General features: G+C 41.0%; 1 protein-coding gene across 1 annotated transcript in view; it reads left to right on the top strand.

Moving 5' to 3' along the window:
* The window catches only part of LOC110390643 (coiled-coil domain-containing protein 91-like), a 47,330-nt gene extending 27,115 nt beyond the window's left edge, over positions 1–20,215 (top strand). The window contains exons 2-3 of the mRNA XM_021382044.1: positions 3,507–3,625; positions 20,038–20,215. Coding sequence (XP_021237719.1) covers positions 3,507–3,625; positions 20,038–20,107 — 189 coding nt within the window. The 3' untranslated portion in view covers positions 20,108–20,215. The remainder of the gene's footprint in view (positions 1–3,506; positions 3,626–20,037) is intronic.
* The last annotated feature ends 510 nt before the right edge of the window (positions 20,216–20,725 follow it).

Genomic DNA, 20,725 nt, shown 5'->3' with positions numbered 1-20,725 from the left:
AAGCATTCAAATTATTTTTTTTTAAGACAGCAGGAGATTGATTTGAGAGAGTACTGGAACATTTATGCTCCAAAAAGAAATATTCTGTCTGGAGAGTGGCATTCCATGCAGTCACTCGCTCAAAGAGTGTTCTTCTAGGCTCCTAGCTAGGACATCAGATCATTTAAATGTCTTCAATTTCAAGTTGCTGTGTAATGTCAACTTAAGCAAGTATATGTCTGTCTGTCAAAGGAGACATCTATGGAGACTAGAATGGCACCCACAGAGTTCAGGCTGAGTTTTCATTCGTCTTGGTGTCTTCCACTCTTGTACAGAAGAATTCAAGAAAGTCACTATCACATTTACTTCCTACTGGTTTGGGGTATGCACTCTTTTGACTCACACAGAATGGGGGCATCTTTGTCTCTCGTAGTTCCTTCATCCATGTTTAGAAAATAATAAGTGTGCAAATTGAGAGAAATAACTGGTTTTGAGTTGTTTTTACAAATGCCCTTCATTTTTAGTCGCCTTGGGGTTACTTACAAGTAGATACGAAATTTTCAGATAGCAATGTGATCTTTCATGTTGAAGATGTCTGTGTAAACTGGCCATAAACTGAGTCAGCCTGAATTCAATTTAAAAAAAAAAAAAAATCCAAATGTCTTATAAAAACTTTAATCATCAAAGCAGCTAATTGGTCACTACTGTGCTTCAAACTAAGCTCTGCTTTCAATTATTTCTTGATAAAAAAGTCAGGAAATTCTTTGCTTCGTATTTTTTTAAAAACATGGATAGTGTTCAGGCTTCTTCTACATAATCTGTAGATCTGTTTGCCTTTTGTTCAAAACCAGGCATTTTCAACTCTTAAAATCACACAAATGTTAGGAAGTTTTATGAAATGGAGAGCTGCAAAATTACTCTGTTGTTCAGTTCCAGTGTTTTTACTGTCAGCCACTAATTTAAAGTTATTTAATGAATCTCATAGTTAAGTAATTTACTGCCTATTCATTGCTATTGAGTGCTTCATAAAGTACTCATTCGGTGTTATCATTTGCATTTTTATAGCAGGCAAAAATGCAATACTCGAATATTTTACCTTTTGTTTATGTAATTCTTAGTTTTAGTGACTGTTAGCTGTGCAGAGAGAAAAAGTGATTCTTGTAGTTGACATACATAGAAAAAGCAAGCTGGGAGAGAGAGTTTTCTACCAAATAAATGTTCTTGTACTGAACTGGTTATTGAAAGAAATGTTTGAAATGACAAAGGTTTACTTTGTGAGACAAATGCATATAGTAACCATTCTCTGTGTTTGTGTTGCTAAACTACTACCCGCATAGTCAGCAAGCAAATTTTAATTTTTGGCATTGACCTTCCTTCAGGAAAGTTTACTGGTAATCAAACAAATTACATGTATCAGACAAAATTTGACTGCTTAATGTATGCAGCTTTTGTAGACTTCAAAGGGCATATTTTGGCTTACAGATGTTAAGAAATAAGTTTAAATGCAATGACTTGAGTAATCACTTGAATGACAGACTTACATTTGTTCAGTCCACAGACACTTGTCACATGCACTTCCATCTCAGTTTAAGTGGCAGAAGCTGGGAGCAAGGGTATAACCACTGTAAGAGAAATTCACTGTACTGCTTTGTGTTCCCATGTGATTTGTGCAGCTATGCCTCATAACTTTTAGAAGATGTGTAACTAAACACTGTATTTATCTGACTAATATTTACCAAAATGTAAATGCACGCTTAAGAATTGCAGATATTAAAATGAGATATTTGGAGGTTTAGTATTTAATAGATTGTTTTTTAACAATTTTATAGAAACTAAGCAACTGTACTATATTTGTATTTAAGAATCACTGGCAAGCTGGTATAAACCACATCTGTTTTACTGCAAAGCAATGAAAAAGCTTTAAAGTTTCTCCTCTGGCTTCATGTAAAGAAATTGTTACTTTAACTTGGTAGTGCTGTGATAACTTTTGGAAACTGGAATCCTAGTTGTGCTTTCTGTTTCCTTGACCAGGTGCGTTCTGGGCAGTTTTGCCCACTCAGAAAGATGTGTGGGAGTTTCATTGATGTGTGTCAGGACAGTCAGCTTAGGTATCTACTGTACAACTAGAAGAACTAGAGATATTTTTGCTCTTTTGTGAAAAAGACAGAATGTTCAGAAAATACTCGAGTTTACATTAATACACATTTCCAGCAGTTCTCTAAAGTGCAAGTAGTCCTGAAATGCACTTGCCATAAGGCCCATTTGTCTAAGGTTCATCATTCTTTAAAATCCTGGAAGAACAGTGTTTTTGATGAAAACTAATTTCTTGCATTTAGAATTACTCAAGGTAAAAACTACAGGAGAATGCTTAAAGTTCAGTGTAAATGTTCACATTAATTAGACTTCTTACCCTGTTGAGTAAAAGTCAAAAGTTCCTTCTGGTCATTGAAATTCTGAGGAAATGCCTCTAATTCACTCCCAAATGCTGACCAAGTGAGAACATATCTATACCTCTACATAGTTGCTCTGTTATTCAATGGTCAAAATCATTAGAGAAAATCTTCAGCGATGTTGTTCTTAAACAAATTAGACTATAATTTCCTATTAACATAATTCAGTACTACAATTAAAATGATAGTTCTTTACATTATTTGCAAGAATATGAAAAATATCTTAGTATGCAATAAGTCGCATAGTCTTCCTTGTAGTTTATAACACTTTTTATTTTATAAGTTGAATCAAGTTAATGGGGAAAATCGGCAGAGTAGAGGAAATAAGATGTCTGATACCTGAAACTGTCTTTACTTGCATATAGTCATTTGAAAACAAAATTATTATCAGTAAATCTACTCAAACATTACATTACTAGAAAACAAAAATGTCCTATTGGACTCATCAGACATTAATATGTTTTTTCTCACTTTTTCTCTTAAAGATATTTAAATTTCTATTTTGAAAGATTACATTATCTCTGTAGAAAAATCTGTGTAATTGATGTCTCTACTACTGAGGAAATGTTACAAGGCTTGGAACTGTTTTCATTTTACCTATACATTAGTATTTAGCTTTATCATCATATTTGTGTCACATTGTAATTAAAGCAATTTTTATAGCATTTTGGCTTTCTGTCCAACTAAAAGTTGGCATGAAGTTCAACTATTATGTATGTACATTTTTTTGATTCTGCAATGACTGAATGGTTGCTTTCTAGACATTTGCTGTGCAGTTAACCTCTTTCAGCTACATTTGACTGAGAATTCCTTCAACTTCTCTCATTGTCTGCAGCTATGCTTTACTCTCTGTCCTTCTGTACATGATGTATCTACTTTTGTAATACATCTATTGGCAGTAACCATTGCTTTTAAGCAAAATCTCTTGAAACTTGATTCTTAATATAACTTTAAATCCACAATAATTACACTAAGAATATGGATTCTTGGGGGGGATAAAAAAAATACATTTAGATGATATATTTTTTCATTTATTTAAATTGCCTAAATTTTTCATTTGTCCTTCTCCACTCTCAGTCCATCTCCATTGTGCAACTACAGAAGGTTCCTGCTACAACCTCTGGGGAGAGAGAGGAAAAGGCAACAGCTGCAGCAGCACATTATCACCTTGTAGGCTGTCTACTTAGGAAAAGGAGGTGAGAATACGAGTCAGAATTTAAACATATCCAGGTCTAAAATGATTTTTATGATTTATGATAATAGTACATTGCATCACTGTGAATGGGAAGGAAGTAGTTGTGTTATGAAAGTTAGGTGACTTTCATTTACTAATCCATCTGAACTGTCACCTGCAAAATCATGCATTAAAACCGGGGAATTTATTTTCTCTACGTAAAATTCCTGGTCTTCAGTGATAGTGATTATCAGAATTTTGATTTGCATTCTTGTTTTTTAAGTGTGCTTTACTTGAAGAATCAAGAACAGCTTTCATCTGAAAACTTATTATTTGAAAGCAAGTGCGAGAGGTTATGAAAATCAGTTTCTCCTAAATTATTAACCTCAAATGTGTGATTTTTTTAATACTTGCTGTATTTTAATACGACTTAGAACAAAACAGGGAGTTGTTACTATTCTTGTTTGTGAATGTTGCAGTGGGCAAACTCAAGGTTTAATTTCAGAATTTCAGAAAAAGCGTTTATATTTTCCCTGAGGCCACATTAACAGGGGTCTGAACCCTAAATGTTACCACCACCGCATTTTAACAGGCTAGTTTCCCAGTTTTTAAAGTTTGGTATCACCTTGAACACTTTTCTTTCAACTCCCATCCCCCCACCCTCCAACTTTAAAAGAAAAACAATAAAGCTGTATAACTTGGGGTTGAATTCAGTAATTTGTTTGGGGAGCACAAAATTCAGTGTAAACAACAAATGAAATGTAAAACTATTTAATCACATAATCTATTTTGGTATCTACATTTTGTATAGTTTTGTGTCAACTATTTTAATAATTGAGCTGTAAGTTACCAGGGCAATATTTCATGTTACTACAAAGCGCACCACTATCAGATAGGCACATATTTATTATCAAGGTTCACATGTTGGTGCTCTGAATTAGCCTGATGTTTGAACATCTGTGCCCCACCCAGGATGAACTTGTGACCAACAGATCAGTGCCAAGAGAGACAGTAGTATGATAGGGTCACTGAGAGTTCCTCAGCTCAGTTTCCTGCTCATTCAGCTGGGCCTGTTTTGTGGCTTTAAAAGGATTAAAGAAACATTTACACTGAGGCTTTAGGAGCGTTTTCACACTGCTCCTTTACCCAACTCAAAGAGCAGTATAAATCCAAAGTATTAAGTAAGGGATTTATGTAAAGTTGTACTGTAAGGTGAGTTGGTACACCTGGCTCTCTATTTTCTCCTCCATGAATACGACATGCTTAAGCAGCATCCTGCATGTGGTACAGAAATTAGATGTTTTTTTTTCCTGAACTTTTAATCTGTTATCTTTTGAAATATCATCTCCAGATATTAAAATGGGAGGAATATAATATTACATTCTATTGATCCTATTAGACAGTTTTCTTCAGAGAGATTTATGACATTTTTCTGCCACTTCTCAGTAATGAACAATCATGGATTTTAGAGAATTTTTATGTGTTTAAAAATGCAAAGGGGAAAAATGCAGTTCTCTGCCACTTATGTTCAATAAAATCTAAAGGAAAGTATTAAATAACCAAAATTATAATTTTGATACTCCTTGATAAATCATTTATGTTGATGAAAGTGATTTAGTTGAAACTATGTACATAACCTATCGTATGTATTTTGCAATTATTCTGGAGTAGAATTGCAAATTTGAAATTCTTTCCTTAAGTTAGAACTGTTTCACATCTCCTTTTCTGCCTCACTGTCTAAGTCTATGAAGACCAAGATTATGCCTGTACTTTTTATCCAGGCAAAATTCCAGTTGAAACAAAAGTCAAGTTGTATTATAGCTGAGAAAAACTGTGATATCAAAGCCAAAAGGAAAAGAAAATGTCAGGATGAATTATCGCATTCAGCAGTGAGATGGCTGGTTGTTACACTATTTCAAAACTGCTCTTGTGACTTAGATATATTGTTTTTAATCCAACATGCATAAATATATATATATATATATATACACACTGTAAGATGTATACTTTGGATTTTGTCTGCAATCACGTAATTGTTAAAATTTCTCAGTAGAGTAGACTATTCATATTAACAAAGGTTTACAGTACTAATGTCACCCAGATGTATCCATCGGTGGATAGCGTTTTTTTTCCTATATCATTAGGTGATTAAGCAACACAAGGAATACACAAGTCTGACATGCATGGTCCTTCTATTATGCAAAAATAGTTTTCTGTTGTTTTTCGGGAAAGCTGTGTGTGGCAAGAGGAAGTGAGGCATCCTCACACACCTACTGTCTTCTGTAAATGAGGCTCTTCTGTGTTACTCCTGATCCATCCTTCTTGTATTGTAATTGTGCAGTACTTTAAATTATGTTTCTAGAAATCAGAATTATAACCAGATGGTATCTTTTGAGATTGGTTCTTTTGTGTTCTGTACACTTAATCAAAATAAGTTTTGAAATTAAGTACAGAAAAAATTAATTCAATCTTACTTAGATAAGTAGAATTATGCATTTTTAATGCAACTTGTGGCTCTTCTCCTTAAGCATTCAGAAGAGAATTTAAGATTGACTAAGAATAGCTGATAAAAATAAAAATCATGAAAACAAAAAAAACCCCACTAACAAAGGCTGTACATCTTTGCACGAATGAACATAAATGCTACTATTTTAGCATCCTAATGAGAAAATTAGAAAGGACAAGTGGATTTTGGAGGTTAAATATTTAATACTTCATTAGACTGAGTTAAGTGGGATGTTTAGAGTACTTGGTGAAGTTATTCCTAATAAAATATAAACATTATTCATTTGTTGTCTTTTTCTTTCAAACTCATCTATGTATTTGTCGCCAAGTCTGTATTGTAATTATTTGTATTCCTCTGGTGTTTCTTAATTCAGAATTTTTTTGTATGTATAGTTAGAATCATAGAATCGTAGAATGCCTTGGGTTGGAAAGGACCCCAAGGATCATCAAGTTCCAGCCACAGGCAGGGCCACCAACCTCCAGATCTGGCACTAGATCAGATTGCCCAGGGCCCCATCCAACCTGGTCTTGAACACCTCCAGGGACAGGGCATCGGCAGCCTCTCTGGGCAGCTTGTTCCAGCACCTCACCACTCACTCTGTGAAGAACTTCCACCTGACATCCAATCTAAAACTTTCCTCCTTGAGCTTAAAACCATTCCCCCTTGTCCTACTACTATCTGCCCAAGTAAAAAATAGATTCCCCTCCTTTTTTATAATCTCCTTTTTAAATACTGGAAGGCTGCGATGAGGTTTCCTTGCAGCGTTCTCTTCTCCCAGCTGAAGAAGCCCAGCTCCCTCAGCCTGTCTTTGTAGGGGAGGTGCTCCAGACATCTGATCATATTTATGGCTTTCCTCTGGACTCTCTCCAACAGCTCCACATCTTTCCTGTATTGGGGGCCCCAGACATAAAGCCATGCTGGCTGTCTCAGATCACCTGCTCATCCCTCATGTGCCTTAGCATGTCTTCTAGGAGGATCTGTTCCATGATCCTCCCAGGCACAGAGGTGAGAATCACTGGTCTGTAGTTCCCCAGGTCCTCCTTCCTCCCTTTCTTGAAAATGGGATTGACATTTCCTTTTTTCAAGTCCCCACGGACTTCTCCCGACAGCCAAACTTTTCAAATATGATGGAGAGAGGCGCAGCAACCACATCAGCCAGCTCCTTTAGAACCCTCAGATGCATATCATCCAGCCCCATAGACTTGTATACAATCAGTCTCATGAGGAGATCTTGGACTTGCTCTGCCCTTACAGTGAGGGGAGATGTACTCTGCCAGTTCCCACCTAGAGGCTCAGGGAGGCGAGCTTCAGGGACATGAGAAATACAAGAATCCTGGCTGCCAGTGAAGCCGTCTCCATATCTGTCATAGCCAGTTCTCCTTTCTCATTTCCCAAAGGAGGTATGCTCTCTTTGGCCAGCCTCTTCTGGCCAGTGTACCTATAGACACCTACTTTTTTTTGTTTGTTTGTTTAAAAAAAAAATAAAACCATCCCTCACCACTTTCAGTTCCATCTGTGCCTTGACTTTTTTAATTCCCCCTGTACAAATCCGGACAGCATCCCTGTTTTCTCCCCAGGTGGTACGCCCTTGTTTCCACAGTCAGTATAATCATAGAATCAAAGAATCATAGAACTAGCTAGGTTGGAAAAGACCTACAAGATCATCCAGTCCAACCATCCACCTACCACCAATAACCCCACTAAACCATGTCTCGCAATGCTATATCTAAATGTTTCTTGAACACCTCCAGGGACGGTGACTCAACCACCTCCCTGGGCAGCCCATTCCAGTGCCTGACCACTCTTTCAGAAAAGTAGTATTTCCTAATGTCCAGCCTAAATCTCCCCTGGCGCAACTTGAGGCCATTCCCCCTCGTCCTGTCACTAGTTACAAGAGAGAAGAGGCTGACCCCCAGCTCACTACAACCTCCCTTCCGATAGTTATAGAGAGCAATAGGGTCTCCCCCGAGCCTCCTCTTCTCCAGACTGAAGACAGTCTGTTCCTTCAGTTTGACCTGCAGGTCGTTACCAAGCCATGTCGGTTTCCTGTCTCTCCTGCTTGCTTTCTTATTCTGAGGGACAGAGAGCTCTTGTGCTCTCAGAAAGGCATCCCTGAAGAGGAGCCAGCTTTCTTCCACTTCTTTGTCTCTAAGGACAGCTTCCCAGGAGATCTCATCCAACAATTCCTTAAACAGCCTGAAGCTTACACTCCCAAAGTTCAGGGTCCTGACCCAACTCTTTGCCAGGCCCACGTTCCTCGAGATCACAAACTCAGTCAGGGCATAGTCACTGCAGCCTATGTTGCCTCCAGTTTTAATGCCTTTAACAATCTTCTCTGCATTGGTGAGCACCAGATCCAACAGAACTTCACCTCTGGTTGATTTATCCAGTACTTGAACCAGAAAGTTATTATCCACGCACTCCAGAAGATTCCTGGATTTCTTGCAGCTTGCTGTGTGGTTTTCCCAGCAGGTATCTAGGAGGTTGAAATCTCCCATCAGGATGAGTGCCAGTAAGCACGCTGCCTCCTGCAGCTGAAGGAAGAAGGGCTCATCAGCAGGCTCCCCTTGATCAGTTGCCCTATAGTAGACCCCTGCCACCAGGTGGCCTTTATTAGTCCTGTCCTTAATTCTAACCCACAGGTTCTCAACCTGCTCCTCACAGTCTATCCAGTCTTTAACATAGAAAGCAACTAACTCCCCCACCCATCCTACCTAGCCTATCCCTGCTAAAAAGGCGATACCCCTCTACAGTGGTATTCCAGTTCTGGGATTCCTCCCACCACGTTTCTGTGATAGCAACCAGATCATAATTTTCCAAGCTCATCACGGTTTCCAGCTCCTCCTGCTTAGTTCCCATGCCGTGTGCATTAGTGTAAAGGCAATTCAGCTGGGCTTCCTGACACACCACCTTTCTAGAGGGGTCCTCCCTCAAAGCTCTGGAAGAAATCTGAAGTTTTCTCTCACTGCTTCCTAGAGGGATGTGAGAAGGTTTTGAATGGGGGGTTGGCAATGTTACCTCCTCTGAGGAGTTCCCACAAGATCCTACAGGTCAGTTCACAGGTTTTTCTGCACAATCTCCTGGCATGACAGCAACCCCAAGGCTTTCTCTGTCCTGTCACATTTGACGTTCTTCCCCCATTGGATCTAGTATAAAGCCTCGGACTACTCACTCTACCCTAGCAAGCCTCATTGCATCTCCTTCCCCCTTCCTACCTAGTTTAAAGCCTCTCAGTGAGCCCTGCTTGCTCTTGGGCTAGGATCCATTTCCCTCTAAGAGAAAAGTGACACCCATCTGCAGCCATTAGGTGTCAAGTAAATTGCCTTATGGTCAAAAAAAACAACATTCCTGTGGCAGCACCAGTCTCTCAGCCACTTAGTCATTACCTGGGTTTTCCTAGCCCACTCTGTCCCTCACTGCCCCAGAAGGCACAGAAGGAAATATCAGTTGTGCTCCCATTCCCTCAACCAACTGCCCTAAAGCCCTGAAGTCTTTTTGATAGTTAGCAGGATTCTCTGAGCTACTTCATTGCTACCTGCCTGAACTATCAGTAGTGGGTAGTAATTGGGGATGAACCAGATCTGAGAGTTATGTCCTTGACCTGGGCCCCAGGGATGCAGCACACCTCCCTATGAGTCAGGTCCAGTCTGCATAGGGGGCCCTCTGTTCCCATGAGGAGGGAATCACCTACAGCAATAACCCTTCTGTCTTTCTTGGCAGAGGCAGTCTGGAGATGCAGAGTCAACTGCCTCACCCTTGGCAATATCTTAGGCCAACCTTCCCCCACCTCCTTGCTCAATTTTCAGTGCCCAACAGTGATGGGTTGGGGCTCCATCACTTTCTTGGGGGTTATCTCCCCATGATGCTGAGCTGGCATCATCTTCTAACTCTCCCCATCTCTCATGTCCCCTGCCTCTCCCAACAGTGATGGGTTGGGGCTCCATCACTTTCTTGGGGGTTATCTCCCTGGTGCCTTTCTCTCTGGCATGCCAGGGAGTTACTCCACCAGTTGATCTCTCAATACTAGGTATATTGGTAGTGCAGAAACAGTTACAAATTTTATGAAGTTGATGTTGTCCACATTAGTTTCTGCTAGATAGGAAAATTAATTAGTTCAATGTGGTCAACTTGGATTGATTGAAACTAAAATCATCTGCAATTTTGGTTTTGTTGTTATAGGCCAACTCCTTGGCTTTTTATAAGTCTCTGTTGTACCACTCTGTTGGCACTAACAGGATCATTAGGAATCTTGTAGCAAAAAACATGGCTAGCAGCATCATTTTGGCAGGCCCATACGAGGCTGTCAAATTGCAAGAGAGAAGTTCCACATTGATCAACTTTATTGTAATTCTCAGTGCAAAAATAAGTAGATTGACCAAGATCTCTTATATCTTTCGATTTTATGATACCATTTTAATTAAGACCAAAACAGACAACAGGTGGCCTTTTTATCCACTGTGTTTCCATGGCATGCAAGGATATTGTTGTGGTCTCCAGTTTCATGTTTTGAAAATCCGGAACTCATACAGTATCTTAATTAGAAATAAAAGTTATCTGCTAAATTTATCTCTTCATGTGCTAGGGTAGGATAAGGCTAGATCAAGTGTGGTCCTACCACAAAGGCCTACTGTCTAACAGATTCTCTACGCTGTATGGTTTTCAAAGGAGTTTCTTTTTTTTTTTCACCACAAAATAAAATGAGCAGATAACTCTATGTAAGGATGGTTTATTCTGATCCAAAGTGCCTTTTGCTACTCCCAAGAGATATTCTGAGTTCGGTGTGTATTTGCTTAGTTTTTTTAATTTGTTTTAATGATTTTCATTTACATCCAATTCCTTTTGTATGGAGATTCTTGAACCTCAGTAGTTTTAAATACTTACTTTTTATTTTGAGGTTTTTTACTTATTACTGGAAACTTTTTTCAGAACTGATTATATGCAGAAAATTTCAAGCAATTCTATCACAAATCATGCAGCGTCATTGCTCTAATTTTAAAGTGTTTTTGTTTTTTGTTTTACTGTTCTGCTGAAGTTTGATTTGAAAAATTAACTGGGAAGTTGGCCTTAGCTTATGTGTTCTGATTAATCTTTCCTGTGATTATTTCCTGCGATTATTTCCTGCAGTTTTATTCCTGCAGCAAAGTCAGTGGGATCAAAATGTGATGTGAACTCTAGCTGTCTTTTCAACTAGAGAGAGATATAAAGAAATAAATGTTCTTAGCTACAGCAATATTAAGATGAGGTAGAGGAAGAAACACTAATGTGGTTTCCTGTTTACTTTTAGTATTCAGGTCGGCTTGAATAACAGAAAAAACGAAGAAATCTTTCCTCATGTTAGAATTTTAACTATGAGTATGATTATATGTATATCTTTTTCTACTTTGATTGCAAACTGTTGACCCATTATGTGGCCAAAGGTGCTTTTCCCTTTCTTCCCCTCTCCCCCTCCAGATGGTTAGGTATTTCTAGGTTGTCTATTGTTATGTAAAATAAGGAATTATCAAGGTTTAAAAACAGCAACTTCAACAACAGCCATCATGGTATTTGAAGATTTAGGTACCTGATATTGCTTCAGATGAAAGCATTAATCTGTAATCTGTATCTGAAAATGAAGCAGAAAAGCTTGTTTGGTAAACAAGAGAAGCTGCTTTGGGGAATATGTTGTAGTTGTGTCTCTGCTGGCTGGCAGTTGCAGAAGTAATTAGTGGTTGTATAAAGCATAAAGCCTAAAGATTATTATTTTTGGCTGATAATTTTTTCCCACTTCTTTAGAATCTTCTTGTGATTTAAGTGATGGCTCAGTGCCCTGGCTACTAAATCTGTATATGTTTTGAAAGAAGGAGGTCTTTTCTTTGATGACATTGTTGCAGCTGCAGCTTTATGAAGTGCTTCTGCAGCAGCTGCCCTGAATTTTTCTGCAGAAGTTCAGCTTCAAATTCCAAATGGAAATATCCAGTAAAATGGGTCTGACAGTGAAAATATGATCAATCCAATCAATACTGAAGAAGTCCTTTAAGTGTGGCCTCAGAAATGCGTGTCTGGATAGTAGAAAATTAGTTTTCTGTTCCCTAAACCTTAATGCTTAATTTCTTATTTCAATTATTACCACTGATTTAAAGCTGAATTTAACTGATTTACTGCAGACTGATTTCCTTGTTGAGTTTCTTTTTGAGAATCTATCTACAATGGCAATATAATTTTAGATGTAGATATTTCATATGATACCATCTTTTCCTCTGCCTTCAAGTATGTATGGTTTCATCCTGTCACATCTTATAACCAAAGTTTCATTAAAAATTAAACCTGAAAACCTAACTGTTAAAGCAAATGCTTCTCAAGACTAAGAGGTAGGACTTGTTTTTTTTTTCCTGCTATTTCACTGTGCATTAAGCTCCAGTGTGCTGATAGGGAACACTTTGCTTCAGAGGTAGCTGTGTCCCTGAAACCTATACTTTATGGTTTTGCAGGAAACTTCAGATAATCAGTTAATGATGCATATTTTGCATACACATTCCCTCATATTGTAAAACTAATTCTCTCAGAAAGAAAAATATTGTTCTTATTAATATATTTAATAATGTCTTTATTTGCTTTTTACTTATCAGATAGGTATGATGATTCCAGTTTGGTAGATATCATCTTAATACTGAAAGACAATTGAGTGTGTCTCACCATGAGCCCATCAGATAAGGGAAATTGTTTCTTTTAACTGAACATGCTTACCCGAGGTCAATTTGGCATATATGTACATATTGACAAATGAAGCAGATATTTGGTACCAGATCTAGAACCCAACCCTGCATTGCATTCAGGGCTTTATAGGATAGTCTGATAGTCTGCAGACACATTCCCAGAGAGATGGACATCTGTGGTTATGACGCTTCACAGAAGCCCTGTGTAGTCTCTAGCAAGTCTTTAGTAGCAGTATTACAACAGCATTTAATAGTACCCAAGACTGACTTGGGTACTTAAAACAGTTCAAGATAGAAAACTGGCATAGCTCAAGATAGAGCTGGCACATTTGTTTCACACCCTTGACCTTGACCCCTGGCTATCAGGCTATTAATGGCCTCAGGGAGGGCAGAAGCTAGCACCCATAGCTTCCCGACAGAGCACCCATAGTTAGCAAAGAGCTTTGCTGCCCACTGAGAACAGGGAGGGGTAATCAGTGTGTGAGCACAGCCCACACTGCCCATAGAGTACTGCAGAGGTGAGTCTCTTTGCTCAGGAGACCAGCTCTCTTATCAACAGTCTCTGTGACCTCAGATTCAAACATGGTCTCCACCAGACAGCGCGTTCCCCCAGGAAGACTGTGGTGACCCAGATGGAGGGTCTGCCCAGAAATGTGGCTGTCCAGGTCTCTGGCTGTGGGGAGTGTCTGAGTCTGCTGCTGCCAGGGGAGGGTGGCAGGAGTTCCGCCTGTGTGAGGCGCAAGCAGGTGAATGATCTGCTCAGCCTGGTGGTGGAGCTCAAGGAGGAACTGGAGATACTAAGGACCATCAGGGAGTGTGAATGGGAGAATGACTGGTGGAGTGACTCGCTGGCGTGCTGCAGGGAAGGGTGCCAGGGAGATACCCCCAGAAAAGTGGTGGACCCCCTGCCCTCTCACAGTTGGACAGAACTGACAGGTGAGGAGGGTTGGAAGAGAGTCCTGGCTCGGCATCATGGGTGCACTCCCTGCCTGCCTTCCCCAGTCCCCCCGTGTTCCCCTAAGCAATAGGTTTGGGGTACTGAAAATTGAAGGGGAGGTAAGTGGGGAGGCAAGGGAGGACCTGCCTAGGAAGGAGCCTAGGGTGAGGTGGTCATCCCCACACCTTGAGACTGCCTCTGTGGCGAGGCGGTCAGCCCCACGCCTTGAGACTGCCTCTGCCAGGAAAGACAGAAGGGTCGTTGTGGTGGGCAATTCCCTTCTCAGAGGAATGGAGGGCCCCATATGCAGACCTGACCCGACCTGTAGGGAGGCCCCAGGGGCCATGTCAGGGACATCACCAAAAAACTCCCAGGTCTGGTTTGCTCCTCTGATTACTACCCGTTATTGATAGTCCAGGCAGGCAGTGATGAAATCACTCGGGGAAGCCTGTGAGCTATCAAAAGAGATTTCAGGTGTTTAGGGTGAATGGTTGAAGGAGTGGGAGCACAAGTGATATTTTCCTCTCTCCCTTCTGGGGCAGTGAGGGATACAGAGCAATCTAGGAAAACACAAGCTTTGAATAAGTGGCTGAGAGACTGGTGCTGCCACAGGAACTTTGGGTTCTTTGATCCTGGGACAGTTTACTCGGCACCTGGCTTGATGGCTGCAGATGGAAAGCAGATCGTAGCCCAGGAGCTGGCAGGGCTCGTTGGGAGAGTTTTAAACTAGGTATGAATGGGCATGGGGATAAAATGACACTCACTAGGGTGGAGCAAGTAGTTCAGAAATTTCAACTATATTTGATGGAGGAAGAGGGTAGTCGTCAGTGGGACAGAGAAGGGCTTGGGGATGTTGTCGTTGTAGGAGATTGTGTGGAAAAACCTCCGATCCATCCTGTAGGATCTGCTGGGAACTCCCCAGAGGAGGTAATGTTGCCGACCCCCCATCCAAAACCTTCTCGTGTCCCTCTAGGAAGCAGTGGGGGAAAACTTCAGATTTCTTTCAGAGGTTTGAGGGAGGGCCCCTCTAGAAAGGTAGTGTGCCAGAAAGCCCAGCTGAAGTGCCTTTACACTAATGCACGCAGCATGGGAAATAAACAGGAGGAACTGGAAACCGTGATGTGCTTGGAAAATTATGATCTGGTTGCTGTCACGGAAACGTGGTGGGAGGAATCCCATGATTGGAACACTCTGATTCAGGGCTGCAGATTCTTCAGAAGGGATAGACAGGGCTGGAAGGGAGAGGGAGTTGCCCTCTATGTTAGGAAGTGGATAGATTGTGAAGAGCTGTGTCTGAGTTACAGCCATGACCAGGTTGAGAGCTTATGGGTTAAAATCAGGGATCGGTCCAGTAAAGGACATCTAGTGGCTGGGGTCTGTTGCAGGCCACCTGATCAGGGGGAGCTGTTGATGAGGCCTCCTTGCTCCAGCTGCAGGAAGTCTTGCATTTGTGGTCTGTTGTCCTGATGGGGGATTTCAACCACCCGGATATCTGCTGCGATAGCGGCATGGCGGGAGGCAGACAATCCGGGAGATTCCTGGAGTCTGTTGAGGATAAATTCCTGGTCCAGGTATTAGATGGACTGACCCGAGGTGAAGCCTTACTGGACGTGGTGCTCACCAATGTGGAGGAGAGCATTAGAGGGGTTAAGATTGGAGGCAGCCTGGACTGTAGTGATCATGCCTGGTGGAGTTTGCAATCTGGAGTAGTGCAGGCCTGGCAAAGAGAAGAGTCAGGATCCTGAACTTCAGGAGAGCAAAATTCCGGCTGCTCAAGGAACTGCTGGGTGGGATCCCCTGGGAAACTGTCCTTAAGGGCACAGGAACAGAACAGAGCTGGCAACTGTTTAAGGACACCCTCCTGAGAGCACAAGAGCTCTCCATCCCCCAGCAAAAGAAATCAAGCAGAGGAGGCGGGTGACAGGCATGGCTGAGCAAGGACCTTAAGCAGCTTAAGCTGAGGGAAAAGAGAGAAATGTATGCGAAGTGGAAGCAGGGTTGTGTAGCCTGGGAGGAATACAGGGCTGTTGTCTGCATGTGTAGAGACTGCACAGGAAAGCCAAGGTGCAGATTGAGCTGAACTTGGCTAGGGATGTGAAAAATAACAAGAAGGGGTTCTACAGGTACACAGGCAGGAGGATACAGACCAAGGAGGGTGTTCCCCCTTTGACAAATGAGGATGCAGAAGTGGCTTTCTCAGACATGGAAAAAGCTGAGGTGCTCAATAAGTGCTTTGCTTTGACTGGTGGTCAAGCTCCCCATGTCTGCCAGGACCCTGAACCTCTAGGTGTGGGTGAGAGGAGCGGATTCTGTCCCACTGTAACAGTGGAACAAGTCCGAGACCTCCTCATGAAAATGAATGTATATACGTCCATGGGGCCAGATGCTATGCCTCCCAGGGTTCTGAGAGAAATGGCTGATACGGTTGCCACGCCGCTGTGCATCATATTTGAAAAATCATGGCTGTCCAGTGAAATCCCCAATGACTGGAGAAAGAGAAGCATTACTTCCATTTGTAAGAAACGGAGAAAGGATGACCTGGGGAACTACAGGCCAGTGAGCCTCACCTCTGTGCCTGGGAAGATCATGGAGCAGATCCTCCTGGTTACCATGTTAAGGCACATATGAGATGAAAAGGTGATCCAAGACAGCCAGCATGGCTTCACGAAGGGCAGATCTTGCCTGACCAACCTGGTGCCCTTCTATGATGGAGTGATGGCATCGGTGGATGGGAGAAGGGCGACGGATGTCATCTACCTGGACTTCTGCAAAGCCTTTGACATGGTCCCTCACCACATCCTTCTCTCCAAATTGGAGAGGTATGGATTTGAAGGACGGACTGTTCGGTGGATTAAGAACTGGTTGGCTGGTCGCAGTAAAGGGTTGTGATCAATGTTTCTGTGTCAGAGTGGAGGCCGGTCACGAGTGGTGTCCCCCAAGGCTCAGTCTTGGGACCGGTGCTCTTCAACGTCTTTAACAATGACATAGACAATGGAATCAAGTGCACCCTCAGCAAGTTTGCAGATGACATCAAGCTGAATGGTGCAGTCGATACACTGGAGGGAGGGGAAGCCATCCAGAGGGACCTGGACAGGCTGGACAAGTGGGCCCATGTGAACCTAATGAGGTTCAACAAGGCCAAGTGCAAGGTGTTGCACTTGGGCCGGGGCAACCCCAGGTATTTATACAGACTGGGGGAAGGACTCCTTGACAGCAGCCCTGTGGAGAAGGACTTGGTGGCCTGGTGGACGAGAAGCTGGACATGAGCCAGCAGTGTGGGCTTGCAGCCTGGAAGGCCAACTATATCCTGGGCTGCATTAAAAAAAGGATGGCCAGCAGGGAGGGGAAGGTGATTGTCCCCCTCTACTCGGCTCTTGTGAGGTCCCATCTGGAGTACTGCATCTAGGCCTGGGGCTCCCCGCACAAGAAAGACATGGAGCTCTTGGAACAGGTCCAGAGAAGGGCCTCTAAGATGATCAGAGGGCTGGAGCACCTCTTCTATGAAGAAAGGTTGAGGGAACTGGGCTTGTTTAGTTTGGAGAAGAGAACGCTCTGGGGAGACTTCATTGTGGCCTTCCAGTATTTGAAGGGAGCATATAAACAGGAGGGGGAATGACGGTTTACATGGTTTGATAGTGATAGGACAAAGGGGAATGGTTTTAAACTAAGACAGGAGGTTTAGATTGGAGTTTTGGTTTAGTTTGGAGAAGAGAAGGCTCCGGGGACACCTCATTGTAGTCTTCCCATACTTGAAGGGAGCATAGAAACAGGAGGGGGAACAATTATTCGTGAGGGTGGATGGCGATAAGACAAGGGGGAATGGTTTTAAACTGAGACAGAGGAGATGTTGGTTAGATATTAGGAGGAAGTTTTTCACTCAGAGGGTGGTGACGCACTGAAACAAGTTGCCCAAGGAGGTTGTGGATGCCCTGTCCTTGGAGGTATTCAAGGCCATGCTGGACGTGGCTCTGGGCAGCCTGGTCTAGTGGTTGGTGACCCTGCACTGAGCAGGGGGGTTGAAACTAGATTAACTAGGTCCTTTTCAACCCAGACCATTCTATGATTCTATGAAAACTATCATCGATAGAACCTAGGATCTGACAAGCCTGGATAGAAAGCTGTCTGAATAATTTAGGTATCCATTATTTTAGGTGCTATTGTACGTTTCTAGTTCCTTCTTCCATATCGGAGGTGATCTGATGAAGATGGCCCCTAGTTACGTTCTGATTAGTCTTCTGCTTTGTGTCTGTCTTGCAGGGACTGTACGTATCGGGAACTATATAGACACTTGCAGAACCAAATGCTAACCATTCTTCTGTCAGAGATTTTGCAGACACTGCTGAGTTCCATGCTGGATAGAATCAAATGTAGCTCAGGAGTGGATACAGCATAGATTCACACTCATAGCTGTATTTGTAAAATACTTGTAGTAACATTCACAGAGTTATCAAATTGAGTTAAGGTGCTGAATATTGACAGGGATAACAAAAATATCTGGAGGATGATTGGTATCCACTGCAAATAATTTCTTTTTTTTGTCCGTTTTCACAATTAGAAGAAAATAGGGAGACCAAAGGAGAATAAGAGTTGGTCCTGTGTGACAGATGTCTGGGTTTATTTGAAACCTGCCCAGTATAAGCCAACATTACTCATCTTGTAAGTCTATAAAAAATTGAAAGCAACCTTCAAAATAACTCCTTGTTATGCTTTTGCATTAATTTAAATCTCTGCATTTTTCACACAATAAACAGGTGCCAAATTTAATTGTTTTGTTATTTTATTAGCGAAACTGATCTGTGCTTTTCTGCTACTCTTCAATAATTCAACAAGAGAATAACAGTGAGATATGACAATATGGGTATATTTTTGCTTTAAAAATAGATAAGTAAGATTTCTTTTTTATATAAAGTTATATAAAGATTTCTTTTTTATATAGTTCATGTATTTAATGAGCATTTTCATGCATCAGATATTATGCTGTAAGGAAGACACTTGTTTTCTACAAATTCAACAAGCTTTTACAGAAGCTTTTCTTTTGGAAACCTTTAAAAATCTTTGAGGTGCATGTCCACATAACACATGAGTGACTTTAATATTGGGAGAGTCACTAGTGTGTTCAAAATTTTACAGGCATCTGAAAGTTTGTGGCATCAGGACCTCAGTCTTTAAGGTTATACAAGGGCATTTCATTGTATAAGATATCCAGATACTTAAGTACTGTAACTTATGTGTTTCTACACATAAGTATTTCCATTATTATTTTTGTTCTTCCAGATAATGCCCTTTTTTCAGTAGTCTGAGCAGATGTTGCAATGATTTTTAGTTCCTTTATGCATTTCTTGATAAAGTAAATTTCCTTCTTTTATTTATATGAAGGAAGGTTGGCATTTTCTTACATTCCTATGTCCAGCTGGGAGACAGTGGAGATTCTGCGAGGGTTGACAGGGTGTTTTCTCACGACTTTCTGCAGACTAGGCAAATCTGTTTTAAAGATGTCTCCAACAAATGGGATTATTTTAATGGTTTCACTGATCAAGTCTGGAGCATAAATTCCTTCAGGCTTAGAAGTTGAAGCATTATTTATTGTAATATAGTTATTATTGCATTTCAGACATCGCTCTTTCTAGAGATTGTCTTGAACACTGATGGCTTTCTAATGAGTAGCAGATACTGAATTATAGCCGTAAAGAACCTTCTTATTGTATACTTAGTAAGTGTTATCAATAGTAGAAATTCACAGATGAACAGACAAAAATGTCCTGTTCTGGGATTAACTTTAAAATAAGCTGTGCTACTGTCATGATTTTATGATTTTTGGTTATTGGTATTCCAGGTCATAACACCACGTAGTGCACTGGGAGTTAAAGAGTTAATGCTCCAGTTCAGTGGGTCATGGATAGTTTTGGGTTCCTGGTTCTCACAAGAGAAGAAGAACTATATCTCCCAAGGGACTGTTTGCTGTTCTGTTACCGTTTTCCGTTCAGAGGGAAAGATAAAAACTGTTCAAATATCACAAGATGTCCCTTTTTTGCTCTCCTCTTCCCCTCCCACTTGTTCCGGCAGTGTCTCCCTAGCTGTCTTGCTGCCAGCATTAGAGTAAGGCCTTTTGGTGTTTGGACACTCTCATTTTATTTGATTTATTAGCTTCAATTCCAATTATGTTGTATTATATTGTATTATATTGTGTTATCTTGCATTCTAGTATCTTATTTAGTAAATTAGTTTGTTTCTCCTTAGATCATTGCTGCTGTTTTGCTTTTAGGCCCATCTCCTTACTCTTTCCCCTTTCCCTTTCCCAGGGCGTGGGTCCATGGGTTCCCCTGCCCCATTAGTCACGAAACCGGGCTGAACCTGCCTGTAAACCGTTGACAGCTACCCATATGTGCCATATGGATCTGTTTTCCTTCTCATCCATTAAAGGAATGAGAGGAACTAGTTCATTGTTTCCTCATCCAACTCACAGATTTGCAGGTTCCACAAGGTAATTTTTTATGTGGTATATTTAATGTGCTTGGGAAATTTTTAAAGCCTTTTGTTGAATCTACGGCAAGAAGCTCATGTTAGTGCACTGTGAAAACTTTCTGAAACCATAGTTTTACTAGAAAATGTGATCACATTGCTGAATATCTGTAGCTATGAATTTTTTCAGAATCATGTCTGTGGCTCATGTATGGATTAGTTGTGAAAAAATAAACAACCCACAAAACATACCTCATAAAAATTGTACCAAAAACTGTACCCTCATTTTTCATTTTTCCTCAAAGAGGAATGTCTACAGATCAAACTGTGAGAAGACATCTATGAGTCTGTAATTACACTGCAATATTCTGCTGAATGCTGAGTTTGTAAGCCAATATACAGTACAGTATATGCAAAGAATTTTGCACTAAGTTGCAGTAGTACATTTGAATGGATTATTCCATACTGTGAATGGAGGCAGGAAAATTCTGCAAAAGCTGAGGTTTTAATTACACAAGAAAACTCATA

This window comes from Numida meleagris, unplaced genomic scaffold, assembly GCF_002078875.1.
Source record: "Numida meleagris isolate 19003 breed g44 Domestic line unplaced genomic scaffold, NumMel1.0 unplaced_Scaffold165, whole genome shotgun sequence".
NCBI lineage: Eukaryota > Metazoa > Chordata > Aves > Galliformes > Numididae > Numida > Numida meleagris.
The sequence above is the reverse complement of the archived record's forward strand: the minus strand, read 5'-3'. Positions and strand labels throughout refer to the sequence as shown.